The 20,390-nt window shown below is 49.5% G+C and overlaps 1 protein-coding gene across 1 annotated transcript in view; it reads right to left on the reverse strand.

Moving 5' to 3' along the window:
* UBE2O (ubiquitin conjugating enzyme E2 O) overlaps positions 1 to 13,936 on the reverse strand; it is a 61,894-nt gene extending 47,958 nt beyond the window's left edge. Inside the window, exon 1 of the mRNA XM_050319022.1 lies at positions 13,530 to 13,936. Within this exon, the coding sequence (XP_050174979.1) occupies positions 13,530 to 13,907 (378 nt within the window). The 5' untranslated portion in view covers positions 13,908 to 13,936. The remainder of the gene's footprint in view (positions 1 to 13,529) is intronic.
* Positions 13,937 to 20,390: the final 6,454 nt, after the last annotated feature.

Raw genomic sequence — 20,390 nt, forward strand, 5'->3', positions numbered from 1 at the left:
CATGGGTTTTGGGTATCCAAATTCTTCCAGCAGGTGCTCAGAAGCCTCAAGTACCTCAGTGCTGAAGCATTTAAGAGTCGTGCGCCTTTTGAACAGGAACAGCCCAAAGATTTGACATCGGCTTAAAAGTCAAAGCCCATAATTCAAAAGTCACAAATCTATTTCATCCAGGAAAGATATTTTTGACACAGTAGTTTCACAAAATTATGTCAGTGAAGTTTAAAAAGAAGCTGCTGCTCTCATCTCAAGAGTAAGTGATGACTGGTAGAGTTCATCTCGGAAAGTGATCTTAATAACGGCAATTTGCAATCGAATCCTACTTTTCTTCTACCACATGCACTGATCTCAGACCTCTCCACAGAGTTCAAGTAATACTCCAGGGCTGAATGGATCACGACAAACTGCAATTTTCCCCTTGCAGAAAGCCTCAGCATCAGAAGGCAAGTCCCACAGCAGCACTGCAATGGATAAATATTTCAGTGGGAAGTCATCATGGCTCACTCTTTCAGAGGACAATTATAAAAAGAGAATTGTGAAGATACTTGAACAGTGCACCAAAAAGCATATTGCCAGATGTTAGAAAGAGTCTGGGCACTCAAACAACACTTCTATTCATAATAATGGGGGAAAAAAATCACCTCTTTTGATGCACACAAAAATAAGAACTGAAAAAGTGTAGTTTCCTGAAAAAGAAAATCACTCATGGTGGGGGGATAGGGTGGGCTAAAAACAACACATATCTATTAGTGTGACGTTTTAACAACAGCAGCAGCTTTTCTGAATGGAGCAGGGAGATAATTCAAGGAAATATTAGAGTTTCAAAACACTTCAGAGAGGAGCTCTGATCGATATCTATCTCACCATTACAACATCTCTTGGCAGAGACACACAGATCTCAATACATCTGATGAAGACAATGCTTCTCCCTGCTCCAGCACACACACATCACTCAGATTTCACCCAAGTGACATTTCAGTAGCACCTGCCCCCAGTGAAAACAGCTATTTATAGCAAGGTGAGTGTTGAGAAGGGTGATTTCACCCATCACGTAAGGCCTGGGTGCAAATCACAGACTGTATGTTGTCATTTCTGATTAAAAGCTCTTCCTGGTCTCTCATGGAGATTTGCCACTTTGCTAAATCACAGTGTAGCTGAATGTGGCAAGTGCCTTGTTTTCCTGAAAGCACAAGATAAACTCAAAGGCACTGTTTGGATGAGGCCAAGCTGAAGCAGCAGCACTCGTTACTCACACAGCACATACTAACCTTGCAGTGTTCCTACCAGGGCCTCATTTCCAGCTGGGAACACAAGAAACATCCTTTGTTTTACTCTTCTTCAGAAGACAGATCGTCCTGCTTAATTTTAAATATCCTAAAGCAATTCAGTGGTAAAAAAAAAAAAAAGAAAAAGAAAAAAGTCCTTTTGGCTCACACAGCAGCATCATTCACTATCAGGAAAAACTAAGAGCCCAGCTCAACACGACTCCTCAGTTCAGATGCAACACTCCCAGGTTAGGTCATACTTAACTAATTAAGCATTTTGGAAACATCCAGGGATTTTTTTTCTGATGAACTTGGAAAATTGAGATGGCAAACAGATGACCTGCCAGACAGGGAGGCAAAGCACTGGACAGGTCTGCCACCACCCCGAGCAGGACAGGGACCACTCTCAACAGCAGTGAACATGCTACTGCCCTGAATAACTTAACTCCCAGAGAACAATGAAAACAGCAAAGACAGGGATGTGAGGATAAATGAGTGTGGGGGGAAAAAGGCCAGTGAGGCACCAGAGATCCAAGTGTGAGGAGAAAACTAAACCTAACCAAAGGGCATGAACAATTCAGGGCCTTTGAAGCAGCAAAACAGTACAAAAATGAAAGAAAGAGCTATGAAAAAACAACCCACTAGCAAAACAAACTTTTGTGTGCAGCAGGAATACCTGATCCTCTACATCACAGCAGGAACCAGCTGAGCTAAGAGCCCAGCTTGCAAATACTTAAGAAGTGCAATTTGGAGTATTTTCTACCACGCTCGGTAGCACACACAGGTTGGACAATGATGCTCTGAATGTCATTCTGCATCTAATCCTCGATCTTTTGTTTTAAGGCTTCATTCAAGCGTTGCCAGCACTGCAGATCAGAGGCAGGCACTCTGAACAGGGCTAAGTAAGCAGCACTAACAAAAACAACTGGCATTTTATAAAGATTCCTTAGGCTGCTTTCCAGAGCAAGTATCATAAACTCTCCCCAGCTCCTGGGGTGTTCGGTTCACTGCCATCAACCATTCCTCCAGCAGCAAGGAGAAGCAAAAAGGAGCCACACACACAGCAGACTTTCAGGATTGCTCACAAATGCTTCTACAAAACGGCTTGCTAGCCCAAACACTATTAAGCAGTCCTAAAAATCCCAGTTCTGGAAAGGAAGAACTCTCCACCCTGAGTTTGTTCCCTCCTCCATACACTCCCCCCCCCTCAGCAGCACATGAGCACAACACTCATTCAGAGAAGCCAGCACAGGAGCACAGAGATGGGAATCTGCCCTACAAAACACCACCTTTAAAAGCTGATTTTTCAGCCCCATCATTTCTCATCACAGCTCTCCTGACAGCAAGCACTTATCACTGCCAGATTAGAAGAGATTATCAGAAGAGAAAGTTAAGGTTCATGTCAGTCACCGGGACACTAAAATACATTTGATGGTAACTTCTCAGAGGTAGGGTGGGTGATGAGACCGATCCACCCAACTATGGCCAAGGTCAAACAGTTTGTCAGACCCAGCAGGGAGGGTTTCAAACACCATCAGTTTCGAACCATTTCCACAACCACTAAAGGGAATGAAAATAGCTTTTGCAGCTCTCTGTTTGCAGTGCTCACTTTACAGCGAGTATGGCAGCTTTGGGAGTTCTCAGATAAGAGTATTTCCTCCCCAGAGCTGCCTCGCCTGCATGGCTGTACTTATGCTAATCAGAGACTGCTGTAAGCTGAAGAGAAAGCAACTGCGTGGGGCAGGAACAAAAGAAACTGAAGCATCCCTGTGAGAGAAACATTAGGTGTGAATACACATGGTATGTTTGCACCTGAATGCCAATTAAAGAGCAGAATACACAGAATTACTTCGACACACACTCAGGCATTCACTACATTAAGGTAAGAAGAAATTCAGATCACAATTATTTTGACCATTGTGCAGGAGCAGACAGATTCCAAATGGTGGCAATTTGGTACTAAATTATGTTACTGTGAATAGAAAAAACCCCAAACAAGACAGCACCATTAAGGGGAAGCCAGGAACTTAGCCTGGATTTCTTCCAAAGCTCCAAGTGTCAACACTGAAAAAAAGCAGAAAGATTCCTCTAACTAAAGAGTTTACACAGTGACCAGAGCAATTACCATATCGGTGATATTTATTTTCTATAAATTAATCTCTTTCTCAGATCCCCAACAAAACAAGAAATATGAGCGGATCACATAACACTCCTATGAAATACAAAGAGTGCTTGATATGGGAAGTGTGAAGTTTTCATCTAACACCTGGGCTCTGACAAAGGCAGGCTCGGGAAAGAAACATTAATAGCATTCAACAAGGTAGTCGAGGCTGATCAGGGCAGCCAGAGCCAATTCTGATCAAGAAAGTGTGGTGTGAGCTGGAATAGGTGCAGACAAGGGATGCAGGAATAGCAGGGAAAAAGCCTTTCGGGGAGGAACTGATCCACAGCCTGAGGGTGAAAAGGGAGAAAATAATCATGCTTCACCACATAATAGCACATGTATAAAGACAAGCAGCTATTTAGGAGCCAGATCTGCTTTTTACAATAAGAGATGGGTGTAAACTGTTTGCATGTTTATGCTGGAAATTACAACTTTTATCACTGAGACTGGGACAGGTTCCTAATTCAAGGACTCAAAGCAAAGACTTAACTCTTTTTAGGACAGACCTTCCCTGAGGGACACATGAGCAGGCTGCTGCTGCTGCAGTGATGCCTCACCAGCTCACAGGGGGCTCCTGCCCAGCACACATGTTGTTACTGCACTTTGCTTTATCATTACAGGGCAGATTTCATTTGCAAAGCAAATGACACTTCTCTGTCGTGTACCAGCACAATCCCCAACACCACACAAAACTAAACACAGGAAGTTTCTAGTCCCAGAGTCAAAAGGGCCAGTGAGGCCATTCAGCTGCACAGGTCAGATGTCCCAGGTGGAAACACAGTTACTGAGCCAAGGACACACTCTGAATCTAGCTGTCCAATTTTAACACAAACTGAGATCCCACAGCATTGATAAAAATATCAATTAATGAATTAAAAAAAAAAAAATCCTGAAGTTTCCTCCTAGCCTCAGCAGCCAGCCAGGAATCCTGGTGTTTCCTGTACAGTGTCACCTTGCCTCCTGTGTCATTCCACAGGGTGCTCTCTTCTTTCATGTATTTCAGGAATGTACTGAGATGCATAGCTGAGGAAGTTCTATGATTACATACTACTACACCTCCTTAGGAAGAGCCTCCCAACCTCTTTGGAATACACCCAAAACGTTGGCCAGCCCAACTCTAAGAGGAAGGGAATGAATCACCCACATTTGCAGACTTTAGAAAAACCAAAAAAATAACACAAACCCACAAGTTTTCCAGGAAGGATGGAGATTCCTCCCTCTTCCCTGCTCCCACTTTCTGGTTTAAACCAAACCCAAAGACAATTTACTAAGACAAGGCTGTACCTGAGTGTGGGAAACCAGAGCAACTTCAACAACCTGTAGCACAGGGACAGAGAAAAGGCTTCTGACAGAAGTCATATGTGGTGAGGACAAAACAAACACAAAGAGGCTGTTCATGATGTATCATTTCCAGCCTGTTATCCAGCTGCCTAGGAACTCTAAATTTAGAAAATGTGGCTATTTTGTCTCAAAACTAATGTTGTTTCAAGGAACTTGGATTCAGAGGCTGAACAGAAGCATGAATGCAACAGTCATGAGAATTATTCACTTGGATTAGACACGTAACCCACCTTCCAAGAGGAAAAGAAAAAAAACAACTTTTATCTTCAAAAGCAGAAAGAAGAGCAAAACCAGAAGACAAACAGGGTCTTGCTGGAAATCTGATGAACTCTCAACAAAAATATTAAGCAGCTCCAGGGACACTCACCTCAAAGAGTGAAAAGTAAAGGTGTGAGAGCACTTGGGACGGGCAGAATGACCATTTTAGTGCCACGTGGAGTAGGGCTGGATGAAGGAAAATACAAAGGCTCCTTGGTGATCAGAGTGCTACTCAAGATCCAAGTGTGTTCCAGTGCAGCTGCTGCCAACAATTTCACTGAGGATCGAGATCTAGGACCAGTTCTTTAACAGATCATGAGCCAAGAGGCTTGAAACATCCACTTGATCCTAGAAACACTGCCATGGTCTAAATTAACAGTCTGTATCTGGGCTGCTCTTCACTGACTACATCTCCTAGATTTACACCTAAACTAACTTTTAAAAACGCTGGGTTATTCAGACTAGCTCCTCACACCAGTATAACCAATCAAACTCGAGTTCCACAATACCAAGTGATACAGTAATTACATCATCAAGTTCCCAAGCATCCCATTTCACATATATGCCAAATAACCAATGTATTGTGGTTCTGAGACAGAAATCCATAGCTGTAACTGCACTGAGGAACATCAGAAGTTTTTCCACCAAGCAGACAACTCAATTTCTCCAGCCCTGGAAAGGGTGAAATAGAGAAGGCATTGAGCACACACCAGGAAAACACCACCTGGCAGCACTAACTCCAGCTGTCTTACCCAGAGTCACCTGAGGGGAAAGTTTTTGTCACCTTTCCAACACTGCACTGCCACATCAGAGCCCAGAAAATGCTTTGAAGATGAAAAGTGCTACTTATTTGCTAAGTATCCTTATCAGCAGAAAAGCAGCACCGTTTCTTACAACCAGAATGATTCACACGCAAAATTCGTTTATTCTCAAAGAAGTTATATCCTTTCAAAAGCAGGTAAAAAAATAAATCAGCCATGATGGAACTAATTCCAGCTCACAGAATTAGTGTGTTTCACTAAGCAGAAGGTTCATCATCCACTGACAAATGATAACTACCCAGTCACTTCCACAGGAATGATGCACCAGGAACTCCCAGCTTTGGGCTAAAAAAAACCAGTTAAAAGTCTTAAGCTCCTGATCTTTTCAGCTGGTGATTAAATAGCCCTCTTCACTTGTCAGTCTCCAAAACGCCCCCCCTCACAAGCAGAAAAGCTGAAAGCTTTACAGGCAGTGGTAAGAACAAACCACAGAGGCTGTGTCTGATGTGTGCAGAACACAGAACCACATGGTACCGCTGCTGCAGTTTTGTTGTACAAAACCCATCCTGCTTAATGGACCAAGGGTACGGCTGTGCAGCTTCTCTTCAACTCAAGAGGCTGTAACCAGAGGCTGTGAAGTGATACCACTGCAAATGCAAGCTGAGCAGGGTTTCCTTGTTCCTAATGTACTCCTGTGAATTTAATTTTTTCCTGGTCTGGAAGCTACAGCTGGATACCAAGTGCTCCTGTCCTCTCCTGCTCTGCTGCAAGTCCTTGGTCTCACCTTCCACCAACAGCCTCCACAATGACCATCCTTTCACACAGAGAGCTGCAGCACCAGCTGCTGAGGAAAGAAACAGAGGTCACAATTTTAAAGAAAATGGCAAAAGCATGGAAAAAACCCTCAGCTTTGTAATCCCAAAGAGGCACCTACCTAGAGCATCCAACATACATCAGCAGGTTGTTCAAACCCTTTGAGAGACTGGACAGACTATTTAAAGCTGTAGCTTGATATGTCCCACTTCCAAGATCTCAGCATATGTGCACAAAAAGCATTTTCTGTCTTGGCTTCCACCTGCTCCCCTTGTATACTCAGGCAACTCCTACCCCATGCCAGGAGCTAACAGAGGGAGCAAGTCCAAAAAAACCACCAAAACTAGAAGGGTTCATCGAGACACTGCTCTAGACACTACTTCCACACATTAACTATTCATTTGGTAAATTTTAGACCAGCAGGTACATGGTGTACATTTTAAGCTTACAACATACAGGTATCAATGCTATTTAGCTGAAGTCTTACCTGTAACCTGAACTGAGCTGCCATCTGCACCTGACCATTGGAGAAGGCTGAACAAAGCATGAAAGTGATGTAATTTCTTTTCAAAACAATCCAAAGCATCTGGGGTGCAGAGGTACAGATTTCTTAGTCTGAAAATCTGATCACTCTCAACCCATGATTTCGGCCTCGATCTACAGGTCACGTTCTGTAAGAGGGAGGAATTCCATCTGCAGGTGGCTGGCTTATTGGATCTGTCTCTCCATTCAGTCACTCTAAACCCTAACACCAGCGGCAGAAAACAAAGGTAACATGACCTGGACTTGCCCAGCACAGGCACACATCCAACATAGAGCTATCACATCCACCACCACTATGTTTGTTCCCATCTACACCACACTCGGAAGATTTCAGCACAGTAAACATCCACGATTCCCACCTGGGTCACTTCCACAGCCCAGTCCAGGTTCTCCCAAAGGCTGGGGCAGAAGGCACAGCAGACACACTGACTCCATGCCTTTCTTTTTGCCAGATGTGCAGTTAAACGCGCGAGGCTGGTACGAATAACCCTGAAATGCACAGCAAGAGATGTTTTCTATCCAGAGGCACATCTGAGCCTGTAACACACCAAACTGCACCAAGTTGGGCCGTGTGTGCTCTGCAGGCATAGGATTCTCTCTGAAATTCAGTCTGCACAGACTGCAAACAGCATTAAAGCTAAAAAGACACCTGTCAACTTGAAACTCAGGCACATCTGCCCATGCTGCAGCTATTACAGTAATCAGCAATTTTCACCACATCTACTGTGAAAACCACACGTTTTTCATAGTATTTGATGTTTTTAATCACCTCTTACAATCATTACTGCTCTACCCCCCACGTAGTCTGCTCCCTTCACTGGAACATTTAACATTCAGAAAGAAAAAATCCTACCAGTATCTGTCAAAGAGAAACCTCTGCCAAGTTCCCGGACACTGTCATTGAGAGAAACTTGCTTTAACTTAACTTCATAAATTCAAATTAGCAGAACGTTTTGGTTTCAGTCACAAACATGCACATTATATTTAGCTGCAACGGCAAATGGAAAAAAAGCCTAAATATTACCATGGAGTCTCCCTAGGGTTGTGTTTGGGGTTTTTTTTGTTGGTTTTTTTTTTTGTTGTTGTTCCAGGATTTAGCATTCTCCTACCTTGCCACAGATCCAAAGATCTCAGGAGTGGGACACACCAGCAACACAAGGTAGAGCCTGATCTGAGTTACAGGCCAAGTGCTCCAGAGCACTACACAAAAAGCAGAAAACCAAGCCATCATCTCCCACCTGTCAGTTCCAGGAAAACCAGGATTGACAAGATCGAAAGCAAGTGCAAAGGCTTCATCTTAAAGTGCAGCTCCTGTGATTAGAGCTACCTAAACACAGGTCTGTTTGGGTAAAAACCCTGCACATGGTGGGAGGAAACAGTGGAGTGGAAACAATGAGGCAGGTTTTTCCTAAGTAGCATTTCGGAAGGTGTCATCACCTTCTGAGCCTTTGCAATCCCCCAAGTAATTAAACAGTCAAAGGAGAAGAGGCTTTTAGCTTTGCAAACACCAATTATTTCCCAGCACCAACACAGATGTTGAACATTAAAAATAATGTCTTTTCTCTGAAGACAAGGGGAGGAGCTGAGGACAGCTGCCATGGGCAAGCAAGACCTTGCCCCACAAACTTTCAAACTGTCAAACCTTTGTCATTCCAATGAAGAATCTTCAGCTAAAATAGAAACTTTTTTTAATTGCTGAAAGTTGCTTTTTTTGCAGAAGTCTGCACTGGAGCTGCATCACATCAGCAAAGAAAGAACTTGTATGAGAAAGCTGCAGCAAAATGCCTCACCCACACAGGTATTTCAAAGCCTGTCACAGGCATTGATTGATTTCTTCTAAAGCTTTTAGTGCACATTAGTTTGTTTACTAGTCCTAAAAGCATTACTAATTTAGTTAGGGTTTTTTAAGCTATGCCAGCACGTTGGAAGGGAGAACACCTTGGGAGAGTGCGTGTCACAAAAACTGCCTGCTTGGAGACAGGCTTCGTCCATTTTAAAAATAACACTCCTGTCTAGATGTGGAATAATTATAATAAATGGCTTAGCCCAGATGGCCACTTGCAACCCCTGAAATACCAATTGACTGTGCACACTGTACACAAAGCAGTAACAGTGTACACTGCTTAGTACTCCTGAGACTTCCACACTGCGAGTTGTGCCAGATTCCACTTTTGCAGTAAAATATTAATGATGATCCCCAAGTCTACATCACAAGAGCCAAACAAATCAAAGTGGAACGGGGAATTGACTCAAGGGTACCTAACCTTGCAATGGATACTCACAGGATGGAAAGGTCACACATTAATCAGTTCTATTTTACGCAGAACTGCAAAAATCCCAGTAAGCCTCTTCTGTCTCTAACAGCTACAAACATCAGGTGGTTTCAAAGAGCCCCCCTGGGAGAATAACTGAAATGTCAGATGCATGAGGAGGGTTAGATACAGCTTCCTCCCGCAGTAAAACCCACTATTAATAGATTTATGGGCTTGGAATTTGTTTGCTGCAACAAAACTGGAGTTCTGCACCGTGGCAGCATTTCCCAAAGCTCCTGAAAAGGATCCTGCTGTCCCTCTTCACCTGCTGCAATGTACCCATGCTGCCAACACTCTGCCAGGTTTGAAGATGGGAGATTTTGAAGGCTGTTTCCATCCCTCAGTTGCAATCAGGTTCCACAGAGTCACTAGCTAGATTAACATCTGAAGAGCACACACCGCAGGGCTGGGACCCCAGCAGTGAGGGCTGAGCGGCTGTGAAGGGACAGAGGGAAAACACGGACCTTGAGGATCTTCAGAAACTTCTCCTGCAACCTTATATTCATGACTGAATATCTGAGGTCAGGAAATTATAGCAGCAAAGGGTGGAAAGGAACAGAAGGTCTGTGTGGGATGAAGCAGAGCTGAATTCATAGAGAGTCTTTTGGAGGTAACATCAAAATAATTTCCAGGTAATGAGTTTATAAGCCACTGGATTATGTCTGAGGAGTCCTGAGAGTTTGAATCTGTTTCTGAACCAAAGATGAACATGGTAAGAAAGTCATCCAAACCCAACTGTATTCCAGGTCTTACAAAAAAGGCTTCCAAAAACTGTAAAAAGAATTGCACCTTGACTCTTAAGGCAGGCCTGAGGGCCTGCATGGTCCCTACACGTCCATCAATCAGCACTCCCTGTGCACCACAGCATCACACCAAGCCCTGGCCCCCAGAGTCAGGCACAGAGCTGCAGGCAGGAACTGGGAACTGAAGGCCTTCAGATAAGGTGCTGAAACACAACACCTGCACTTTCCACTTCCCCCACCTGCCTCGCCCAGGCTTTGTGAAAATGAAAGGTGGCAGAGAGCTCCAGGGTTCTCAGGTGAGAGGCAGGAGGAAGGAACAGCAGCGTTTCAAAGTCCCCAGAGCTGACTAATACCTAATATGTTTGAGCACTTCCCTAAAGTTCCCAAAGGCAGCTCAAGTGTGCAGCAGGAATGCTAAAACTACAGCTGAGAAGCCCTGAAATTAAAATTCAGCTGGGTCTCAAGTACTCCTGCTAATTTGTCACAAAAATCATCAGGGGTTAACACCAGTTCACAGTGCTTTTACAATCTGCATTCCAAATTGCATTTGAGCATTCAAACAGTACCATGAGAGAAGAGAACAGCTTTAGCCAGCCAGAGAAACTGCTCTGCAGGTTTGTTGGGTCAGGCAAGACATGGATGGCAAATATATTTGGAAAGGGAAGCTTTCTCCCTTCCAGGTCTGCTTGGGTTTAACAATATTCAGCAACAGTGTTTTAAATGGTCGTGGAAAGCAGCAAAGGAGCATGAGGAGCCAGAGGGTAAGAAATCCTGGCTCTCCTGTTATTCACATCATTGTTGTGATACTGCTAATGACCATCAACAGGGGAACCAAAGGCAGGAATGTGCTCAGATATACAATTATTGCAGGGGCTGGTGGGGCTTTGTACCAACTGCTAAGCTCTATTTCAAGAGAAAGTTTCTATTACTGATTAACATCAATGATTGTGTGCCCAGGTTTAAGCAGCATCCTGCCTACCATTCGCAACAGGAAAAGAGCAACAGCAAGTGTTGAACTTCTAGAAGCACCAGCAGAAGTGACTGGCCAACTTATTCCCTGGCTAAAAAAAAAAAAAATAAATAAATTAACTGTCCATAGTTTAAAGAAAAGACAGGAAAGCTCAAGGATTATAACTGGGTACAGAAAGCTGCTTTTGACCTTTGCACTGGGAGCCGAAGGTGCAGTTTCACCAGCCTCAAAATTTGCAACGACTTTTGTTTCTCCCTCAGTTACAACACTCTATCCAGTGTGAGCACCAGGGTTCACAGCACCTGACAAACGGGAGGCAGAAAGGCACCTTCCACAGGGCAGCAGGACCTAATATGCAAAACAGGCACACGAAAGCCCTGCCCCCATGAGCACTTTTACCCTCTGCCCATTTCAGAATTAAGAGTTTAGGGAAATAAAAGGGTACAACAAGCACCCTCTGGAGCCTATAGTTTAGCTGTGACCATGACAGGTTAATATTTAAGGACATCAAAGAAGAATCTCACAGCCAAAGATGCTAGAGTGTCAGTCACAGCCAGAAGAGGTATCTTCAGGCAACAGCACCCAAAAGCCAAGAAACCTTAGACTCAGGACAACCACAGCCTATGGTTTGTACCCCTCCCAGCAGGGACAGTGACAAGCATGCCAGGCTTACCTGGCTGGTTCTCACACACTGCTGTAACTCCAAAAGGGCTGGGTCACTGGACAGCTAAAAAACCTGATTATAACCACGAAACCATGATCAGTCCAACTGCATGTTCCAAATGGTGTCAGGTTTGTTTTTAGCAACCCCGAGCTGCAGTGCAGACTGTACACAATGCCTCTCAATTCTGTTAGTGGGCAGCTTTTCAAATGAAAAAATCAATAGCAGCACACCTAAATTTCTCAAGCACTCAGGAAACTTCTCCCTGGGGTCCATTACCCGAGTGGTAAAGGCAACTACACCAGAGTAGGACCGTGAAAAGGAAAGACAGACAGACAGTTTATTTACATAACTGTCTTTGATTTCTGATCCTCCCCAGTCCTGCTTTTTCTATCACTGCAAAGGGTACAGTTACCAAGCGACTGAAGTCAGATCTAACACTTCTGGATTTGGGAACTCAACAGCAACATTAAATCCGTGTTTACTCACCCAAATCGAGGCAGCTTTGTTGAGATGCTGAAAACCACACTCAACTTGGGACAAATTTTTGCTGCAACAGCACACGGAGATTTTATTGGGAGGGAGCAGTGATTGAATTGTGGGGTCTTTTGGAGAAAATAAGCTTTTTTTGTTGTTGTTTAAAGGTAGAAATAAGTCACATAGCAGCATCTTTTCTGAATACCTGTTTTCATTTTCCTTATCTCCAACTGGTCACGTGTCTAATGACACTACCACCTAAATTTAGCTCATTCTGCCAGCACTGGCAATCCTAGCGATGCCTGTAGGACTGCAACACACCTTTCTTCCCTCTCAGTCTCCCCCCTCTCCTTCGGCGTACGGGGCCGTTTCTGAGACAGCAAAGCAGACGGGTCTCCAGGGGGCTCCTGCCTCCCTCTGCCCCCCAGAGGGGCACAGGGACCCTGCAGGGACAGTGCAGGCGCCCGGTTCTGCTCGATGCAACGCCCATCCCTGGCAGCCCCTTTGTGCTCCATTACAGTGCCCCCCTCGCCCGCTTTTGTCTCCGAACTGTCACTCAGCCTGTGCTAAAACCCCACGCCAGACCAACTTTGGGAAGTGGGAATATTCCAACGCAGACCTACACCCTGTGGCTCGTCAGATATAATTAAGAGGTCACAGATCTACATACGCCTCATCAGCAAGGGGTGAGGGCTCACGTAAACAAGGGCAGATCCAAACCATGGTTGTTTCCTGCCGAAATCTTTATCCAGTGGAGGTTTCCCCTGCTCGGCTGCTGACTCCCCTAGAACAGGCGATGACGACACTGTGCAATAAAGGCAGAGACACTGGCCAACATCCTCCAGCAAGTAAGACGGGTCTGGAAGCTCGCTCAAATCACCTTCACAGCCAGGCTTCTCCTTATGCCGTGAAGCCCCAGTAAAGCACCGGCACACACAGCAGCAGCAGCAGCAGCATCCATGCTGGGCTGCCAGAAGGAGGGTGATGGAGGGAGCGAACAGGATTTCACCCTCTGGAGGACACCGGGCAAGGACGGGGGTCACGGGGGAAAAACGGGGGGAGCAACCACCCCCTTTTTCTCGGGAGCCCCCGGAGCACCCGGCCCCGCAGCTCGGCCCCGCACCCGCAGGCCGTGCAGGGCCTGCCCCGGGAGGCCTCCGAGGCGGCGCCCCCGGGGACGGACCCAGAGCCGCGGGGGGCCCCCCCATCCCTCCCCCCGGTTACCTTGGTCTCCTTGACGTGCTGCTTGATGCCCTCCGGGTACCACTGCACCCGCACGTAGCCCCGCCGCAACGGGCTGGCTCGGCCCTCCTCGCCGCCGCCGCCGCCGGGGCCCCCGGACTCGGAGCCGCCCGAGCTGGCGGCCCCGCCGGCCGCGGCCCCGCGCCCGCCCTCCTCCGAGTCCTCCTCCGAGTCCTCGCCGTGGATGAGCCGCACCAGGCCGAACCGCACCGAGCCGCGGTAGCGGCCCGACACGAGGTCGTGCGAGAAGAGCAGGCGCTGGGAGCCGCCCGGCGCGGCCGAGAGGGGCAGGGCGGCGGGGGGAGCGGCGGCCGGTGGGGCCGGGGCCGGCGGGGCCCGCTCGTCGGGCTGTTCCGCCATGGCGCCGGGAGCGGGGAGCGCGCGGCCGGCAGCGGCGACGGCGGGGAGGGGCCGCAAGTAACGGCCCGGGGCGGGGCCACGGCGAGGGCACGCCCACCGCGGGACAGGGGACACGCCCACCGCGGGACAGGGGACACGCCCACCGCGGGACAGTGGACACGCCCACCGCGGGACAGGGGACACGCCCACCGCGGGACAGGGGACACGCCCACCGCGGGGACAGGGGACACGCCCACCGGGAGGGAGGGGCGGGGGGGTGATACATCACCGACCCCAGGGGTGGGAGGGGGAGCTGCATCCCCGACCATCGACCCCAGGGATGGGGGGCTGAGCTGTGTCACCGACCCCAGGGATGGGGGGCTGTGCTACGTCGTCCCCTGATCCGCAGGGATCAGGGGGCTGCACTGCATCATGGTCCCCAGGGATGGGGGTCTGCACTGCATCACTGACCCCAGGGATAGGGGGGCTGCGCTGCATTGTCCTCTGATGCCCAGGGATGGAGAGACTGCACTGTATCATCCCCAGGGATGTGGGGGTATCTGCTCTGCATCGTTCCCAGGGATAGGGGGGCTGTGCTGCATCACCCCACGGACCCCAGTGATGGGGGAGCCTCTGCACTGCATCAGCCCCTGATCCCCAGGGATTGGAGGGCTGCACTGCATCAGCCCCTGGCCCCAGTGATGGTGGGGGCTGCACAGCTTCATCCACCTCCCTAAGCACAGGGGGGGGCCCATCCTGGCACTGGGCACTGCTCTTTGCTGGGAGCTGCTCTCCAGCCAACATCAAAGCCTGGTCTTCTTGCTTTTCATGGTTCCTAGAAGCCCTCATTAGGGTGTGCAAATGAGCTCAATATTTGGCTTCACTGACTCTGAGGGTTTTTCTGCCATCTGCAAAGATTTTGTAAATAGAAAAGTTTTTTGAGCAGGTCTCACTGCTCTGACAAGTGAAGAACTAAAGGAATCTGAAATAGCCTTCACTGCCTGACCTTTATCCCAGTATATCCTGCTTCTTTGCTCCCTAGATCTCCCTGCTGGTGCAGTGCTGGCTGGAGTATCAAGAAAGTGCCTGAAATCCTCAGCCTGACTTGTGCTGTTGCAGGAAAACTCCCAGGAGCAGCAGAGCAGTGATTTCCCTCTTGCCCTCTCCCTCCCTCCAATGCCAGACTGCTCTGCCCCAGCTGGATCAACCCCTTCTCCTTTCAGGAAAAGCAGCCTGGATAAAGATCTGCCCACGCTCACCTCAGAAATTCTGGAACCCTCTCCTCAGGCCTGCTGGGATTTTCCACCCTTGCAAATGGCCCTAAACCCCTGGGAAGCAGCTGGGAAGAGGCTGGGGAAGAGGTTGTGTGTGGGATGCACTGGGAGCTCTGCCTGGCTCCTTGGCTGTCCGGAGCTGTGGGTGGCAGGGCAGCGAGATGTTCCAAGAGAGGTGAAATACAAACTATCCCTGTCCTGCCTTCAAATCAGGGAGTGAGGCACTCCAGCACCTGCCTTCCCACAGGCCAGCCCGACCTCCACACTGGCATTTAGTGGCTCCCTACAGCATCACTTTAACCAGAGGGCAGCGTGTTCATGTGATTCCTCACTGGAGCATTTCTCGGCTCCAACCCCAGGGATAAGGAACAGATTAGAGCTAAAAGGGACCATTGGGTAGGAAAATAGTGGCATACCCTTGGGAAAAGGCAGTTTAAATATCCATTCAGTGTTTTTACAGCAGTTTCCAGGGATGTGCTTCTGGGAATACAGACCTCTGTCCACAGTCCCTGACCTGTGTGAAGTGGACAAGGGGTAGGGCTGAAAGGCAGCACTCAGCACTTGCTGAGCACACAAGTGCCCCTGGCACAGGATTTTACCCTCTGACCATTGCTGTGCTGGAAGGGGAAGTGTGGCACATCTTCCCAGGGCCGTGGAGCTGTGGATAAGGTATCCAGCCCACCTGGAGCTGTGGGTAAGATACCAACCCCTCTCCCTCTGTAGCCAGGGAGAATTGTGTCTTTGTGGGAGCAGAATCAGGCCTTTGGAGGGGGAGAAGGTGCCCTTTGGCTCCATTTGAACTGGCGCCACGTTCGTCTCGAGGTTTCAAAGCAGAGCTTTATCCAGCACGGTGATGCTCCTCATCATCTCCTTAATGTACATTGTAACAGCCGCTAATAAAATATAGATACACGTAATGGGCACAACCGCGTGTGGAGATGGAAACTGGCCCTCTCCAGGGCAATTCCTTGCTGCAGAGCAGCAGTGGGCTTTCAGGTAGTCCCAAACAGCCACGCAAACAATCACATTATACAACTGGCTGGGCTCACGGCAGGGGGATTATAATGGGGACAAGTCAGGGCTGTTTGCTCGTTAGAGGGAGTTGAGCCGGGTGTGTTTTCGCACCGTGATCCCAGCTGGAGCTCTGATGTGCTTCCATCGGGAAGTGGCACTGAAGGAGGACTGGTTGCCTCTTCAGGAAACAACAGCCCAGGACCTGGGCTGCCACAGCACTGACGTGCTTTGGGTTTGGCAGTCCCTGAGTGTCAAAAAGAACATCTCCTGCTCAACATGCCAGGGGACCTCCGCAAGTCCCACCAAGCAAAACATGCCAGATGTCTGCGAAGTGACACATGTCAAGCGGCCCCATGCCCAGTTTGGGCACCGTTCTTGCTATTTAGGCCGTCTTGGAAAGTGATGGCCTTCCCTCTGCAGGAGGACATCCTCCCTGGAAGCGAGATGCCCGTGTGATCTAACCACCTTATGGCAGGTAGGTTAGATCACCAGTGTCTCCCTGTTGAGATACTGGTGCCCAGAGGCTGTCAGGATGCCAGGAGGGTGCCAGCATACCCAGAGGGTGCCAAGATGCCCAGCAGGTGCTGGGATGCCCATAGAATGCCGGGATACCCTGGACACCCAGTATCTCCCTGTAGAGATACCGGTGAAAAGCAAGCCCTGTCCTTCCTCCTTGGGACCCTGCTGGCACTGGATGCATCTCTCACGGGGCATCTCGGCACAGGCCTTTCGGGCCTTAAGGGGCAGATGTTGGGATGCCTGCAGGATACCTGGATGCCCGCAGGGTGGTGAGTTGCCTGCCAGGTACTGGAGATACCCACAGGATAGCAGGATGCGTGGCAGTTGGGTGGCCAGCAGGGTGCCAGGATGTCTGCTGGGTGTTGGGGACGTCTGCCAGGTTCTGGGGTGCCCACAGGGTACTGGAATGGCCGCTGGGTTGCCGTGATGTCCACCGAGGATTCCCGGAGGGTGCAGGATGCCCCCAGAGTAGCGGGACGCCCTCCGTGTGCCGGTCCCGGGCTGTGGCGGGGCTCTGGTGCCACCTCGTGGGCTGTCGCCTCCCGGCGGCTCCGGTGTGGCGGGGGGAGCGGGCGGCACCGGCCCGTGTTCCCCGGGGCTGCAGCCGGGCTCTGTCCGCCGGGCTGGGGGCTCCGAGATCAGGGGCAGGTGAACCCTCGACCCTCCTCTGCTCTGCTCCAAAACCCCTCCTTGGCCAACCCTCCCAATATTTTCCTCTTTCGCTGCGTCCCGGATGCACAGAGACCCTGTCCGTTCCCTGCTGGGAAGAGCTGGTGCCTTCAGGAAAGGCGCTTCAGTGCAAAGCTCGCTGCTCGGGTCACAGGGAATGCCTCAAGACCCTCCCACAGGGATAGCTGGTTGTTTATTACCATCAGGCAGACAAACAGCTCAGCAGGAACCCCTGAGTCCTGATCACATCAGGGAAAAGAAATACTAGCAAATGATGCAGCATATGGCAACCCTTCATCCTGTCTTAGTGAGCCCAGTAAACCTCCAGAGGCTGAGTGGGCAGGGAATGCTGCTCTCTTGGGAAAGGGGACACAGTCAGTGCCCAGTGCCTCATTTGAGGCCAGGCTGGATGGGGCTTGGAGCAACCTTGTCTAGTGGAAGGTGTCCATACCCCTGGTAATAGGGTTGGAACAAGATGGCCTTTAAGGTTCCTTTCAACACAAGCCACTCTGCAATTCCATGTTTCTACGATCCTGCATGGGATTACCCAGCCCTTCCCTCCTTGCTCGTGCTGCCCTCACCAAACACCACTGGCTCTCCCCACAAATGGCTCAGAGCAGCATCACCTTGTACATGTACAGCTCGATGTGACCATGGTCCTCCTCTGCCCCCTCCTCTCATCCTCTTTGCTGAAACCAAGACCTTACAAATCCCCTGATGGGGCTGGTCCAGGCTCAGCCTTGCTCTCCAGGGTTTTTCTTCCCCCGTAGGTGGCATCTGGTCTCCAGTCATCTCCAGGGCTCCCAGCAGCAGTGTGCCAGGGCTGGAGCTGCACCAAGGGCAGGAGAGTTCCTGTAAGAAGCAGGAGAAACAATAATCACCAGACTGCCTCTTCCTAAAGTCAGAACTGGATCTAAACTGCCTGGAGGTCCTGGACTAGAGGGTAGGGGCTCTCTGCCAAGCCCCTTCCCACCTGCCTGGCCCTTTCCTCCCAGAGCAGCTCCTGCAGCCCCTGGTGAATCCCATCCTCCTTCCTCCCAGGGACTGTGACATGAGTTATAAACCCCAGCCCTGCAGAGAGGAGAAGAGGAGGTTAATCACCACCAGTGCTGTGCTCCACGGAGGGGATAAAAGATATCCTGGCTGGGTCCTTGGCCCTGCCTCCTGCCTTTGGCTGAGGTGGCTGTGGCCAAGCAGACATGGTGAGACTGTCCCCCAAACTTGTTTGTTCTCTTTCCTCAAAGGCCCATGGAGAGGAGTAACAAGATACACCAGCCCTGTGAAGGCAGGTGTTTATCTACTGCAGGTCTAAGCCAAGGTCTAAAGCCTGTTTCCCCTGAATCCAAATAAGCTGTGAAGTAGCATCCTTTCATTCCTTCATCCCTTTCCCAGCTCCCTGTGACTGACTGGAAGGAATCAGCCCTGCACCCTCACAGGAGGGCATCAGCTGCACTGATGGGCCAAAAGGAACATGCCAGAGGAAAAGCACATATGTATGTATTTGTATGTTATGTATATAATAAATATATATTAACATTTCAGAGCATAGAGCACAACCAGCCCCTCTAGGGCCTATTTAGAGCCTGGGGCTGGGGCTGGCCACCCTCCAGAGGAGCCCTGTGTTGTTATTTTGGAAGAGCAGCACCTTGCAGGTTCCTAAGCTACATGGAATGTCCTGCTCCAGCGGAGAGGCTGGAGGCACACTGGCTTCTCAGGACCTGCTGCTGAGTTAAAACCACTTTTGACAGCATGAGAGGGAGCACTGGGGGATAAAAGCAGCAGATAGGCAGCCTGGCAAGTGCCAAGAATACCGACTATGTCCAAAGAGCCGCATCCTGCTGGGAAGTTACAGCAACAACGAGCACCAGCACAAGTGATGAAAAGGCAGGAGACAAGGGAGAGTGAATTCAGAGGCCACAACTGACCTTGCAGTGATGCCAAACTGCAGATCCCTGCTGCCACCCCTGCTGGGTCATTGCCAGGAGAAGAGCGTCACCCTCTTGGAAATGTAGGTCCCTGTGGCTGAGCCAGGGGAAGGTGTTAAACAGGGATGTAAACAGGGTCCAGCATGGGAATTATGTAGTTATGTGAGTCTGGGAGAGAGACCTCTCTGATGGCGTCACAGGGGAAGATCCTGATGCCATCTGTATCCCCTGAGATGGCAGACACTGCCCCTTAAAGCCAGGGCTGCAGCCGCCAAAAGCAGCTTAAATCCCGCTGAGCACCGGGATAATGGGGCATGGCCGGGATGGAGGCAGAGCACGGCACAGCTGAGGAGCCTCTGAGCTGCCTGTGCGTGGCTTCATTGCCGGGCCCTGGCGGAGGAGGGGGCCGAGTCGTGATTCATCTGCCTCCCACACGTCGCCCCTCGCTGCAAATCCTCCCCGGAGATAATTGCTGTCTTCCTGAGTGGGTACTCCAACAGAGGGACCAGCCCGGCTGCGGGGCCGCAGTGACAGCTCGGGGCTCTTTGAAGATGCTGAGAGAGCTGCTAAATATGTAAATCTCGGCACACTGCTGTGGCGCTCATTTAATGGAGTTGTTGACCCTCCGCAGCTGTGTGGGAGCAGGAAGAGGCAGACCCAGCTAAAACTGTGGAATGCAGCATCCCTGCTTGACTATTCCAGCCACGGGCCGGCCTCTGCTCTGCCGGGCTCTTTTAATGGCTGGGAGCTGTTCTGAAATGCTATTTCTGAAGAGCAGAAAGCTGCTGGGTCATATTTCTGTTTTGATTCCATGAAAAAAATTAAAAGATAGGGGTAAGGGCATAGCCCCAGGTCACTTTGCCCACGGCTGGAAACTAAAGCAGGTCCTGAGCTGCCCTGGGAATGTCCCCAGTGGAGCAAAGCCAGCTCTGCCTCCTGCTCCAGGCTTCTTTCAGGGATGCATCTGGTTCACGGTGATAATGATGATTCCAACCCTATGCTCACGCCTGGGATAATCCCCTTTTTATTACATACGTCCCAATGGGGACAAATAATGCTGGTTCTGCCTGTCCACTTCATTATGTAACAGCTCCCAGGGACTG

Source organism: Myiozetetes cayanensis, unplaced genomic scaffold (assembly GCF_022539395.1).
Source record: "Myiozetetes cayanensis isolate MyiCay16 unplaced genomic scaffold, myiCay2020 scf22, whole genome shotgun sequence".
NCBI lineage: Eukaryota > Metazoa > Chordata > Aves > Passeriformes > Tyrannidae > Myiozetetes > Myiozetetes cayanensis.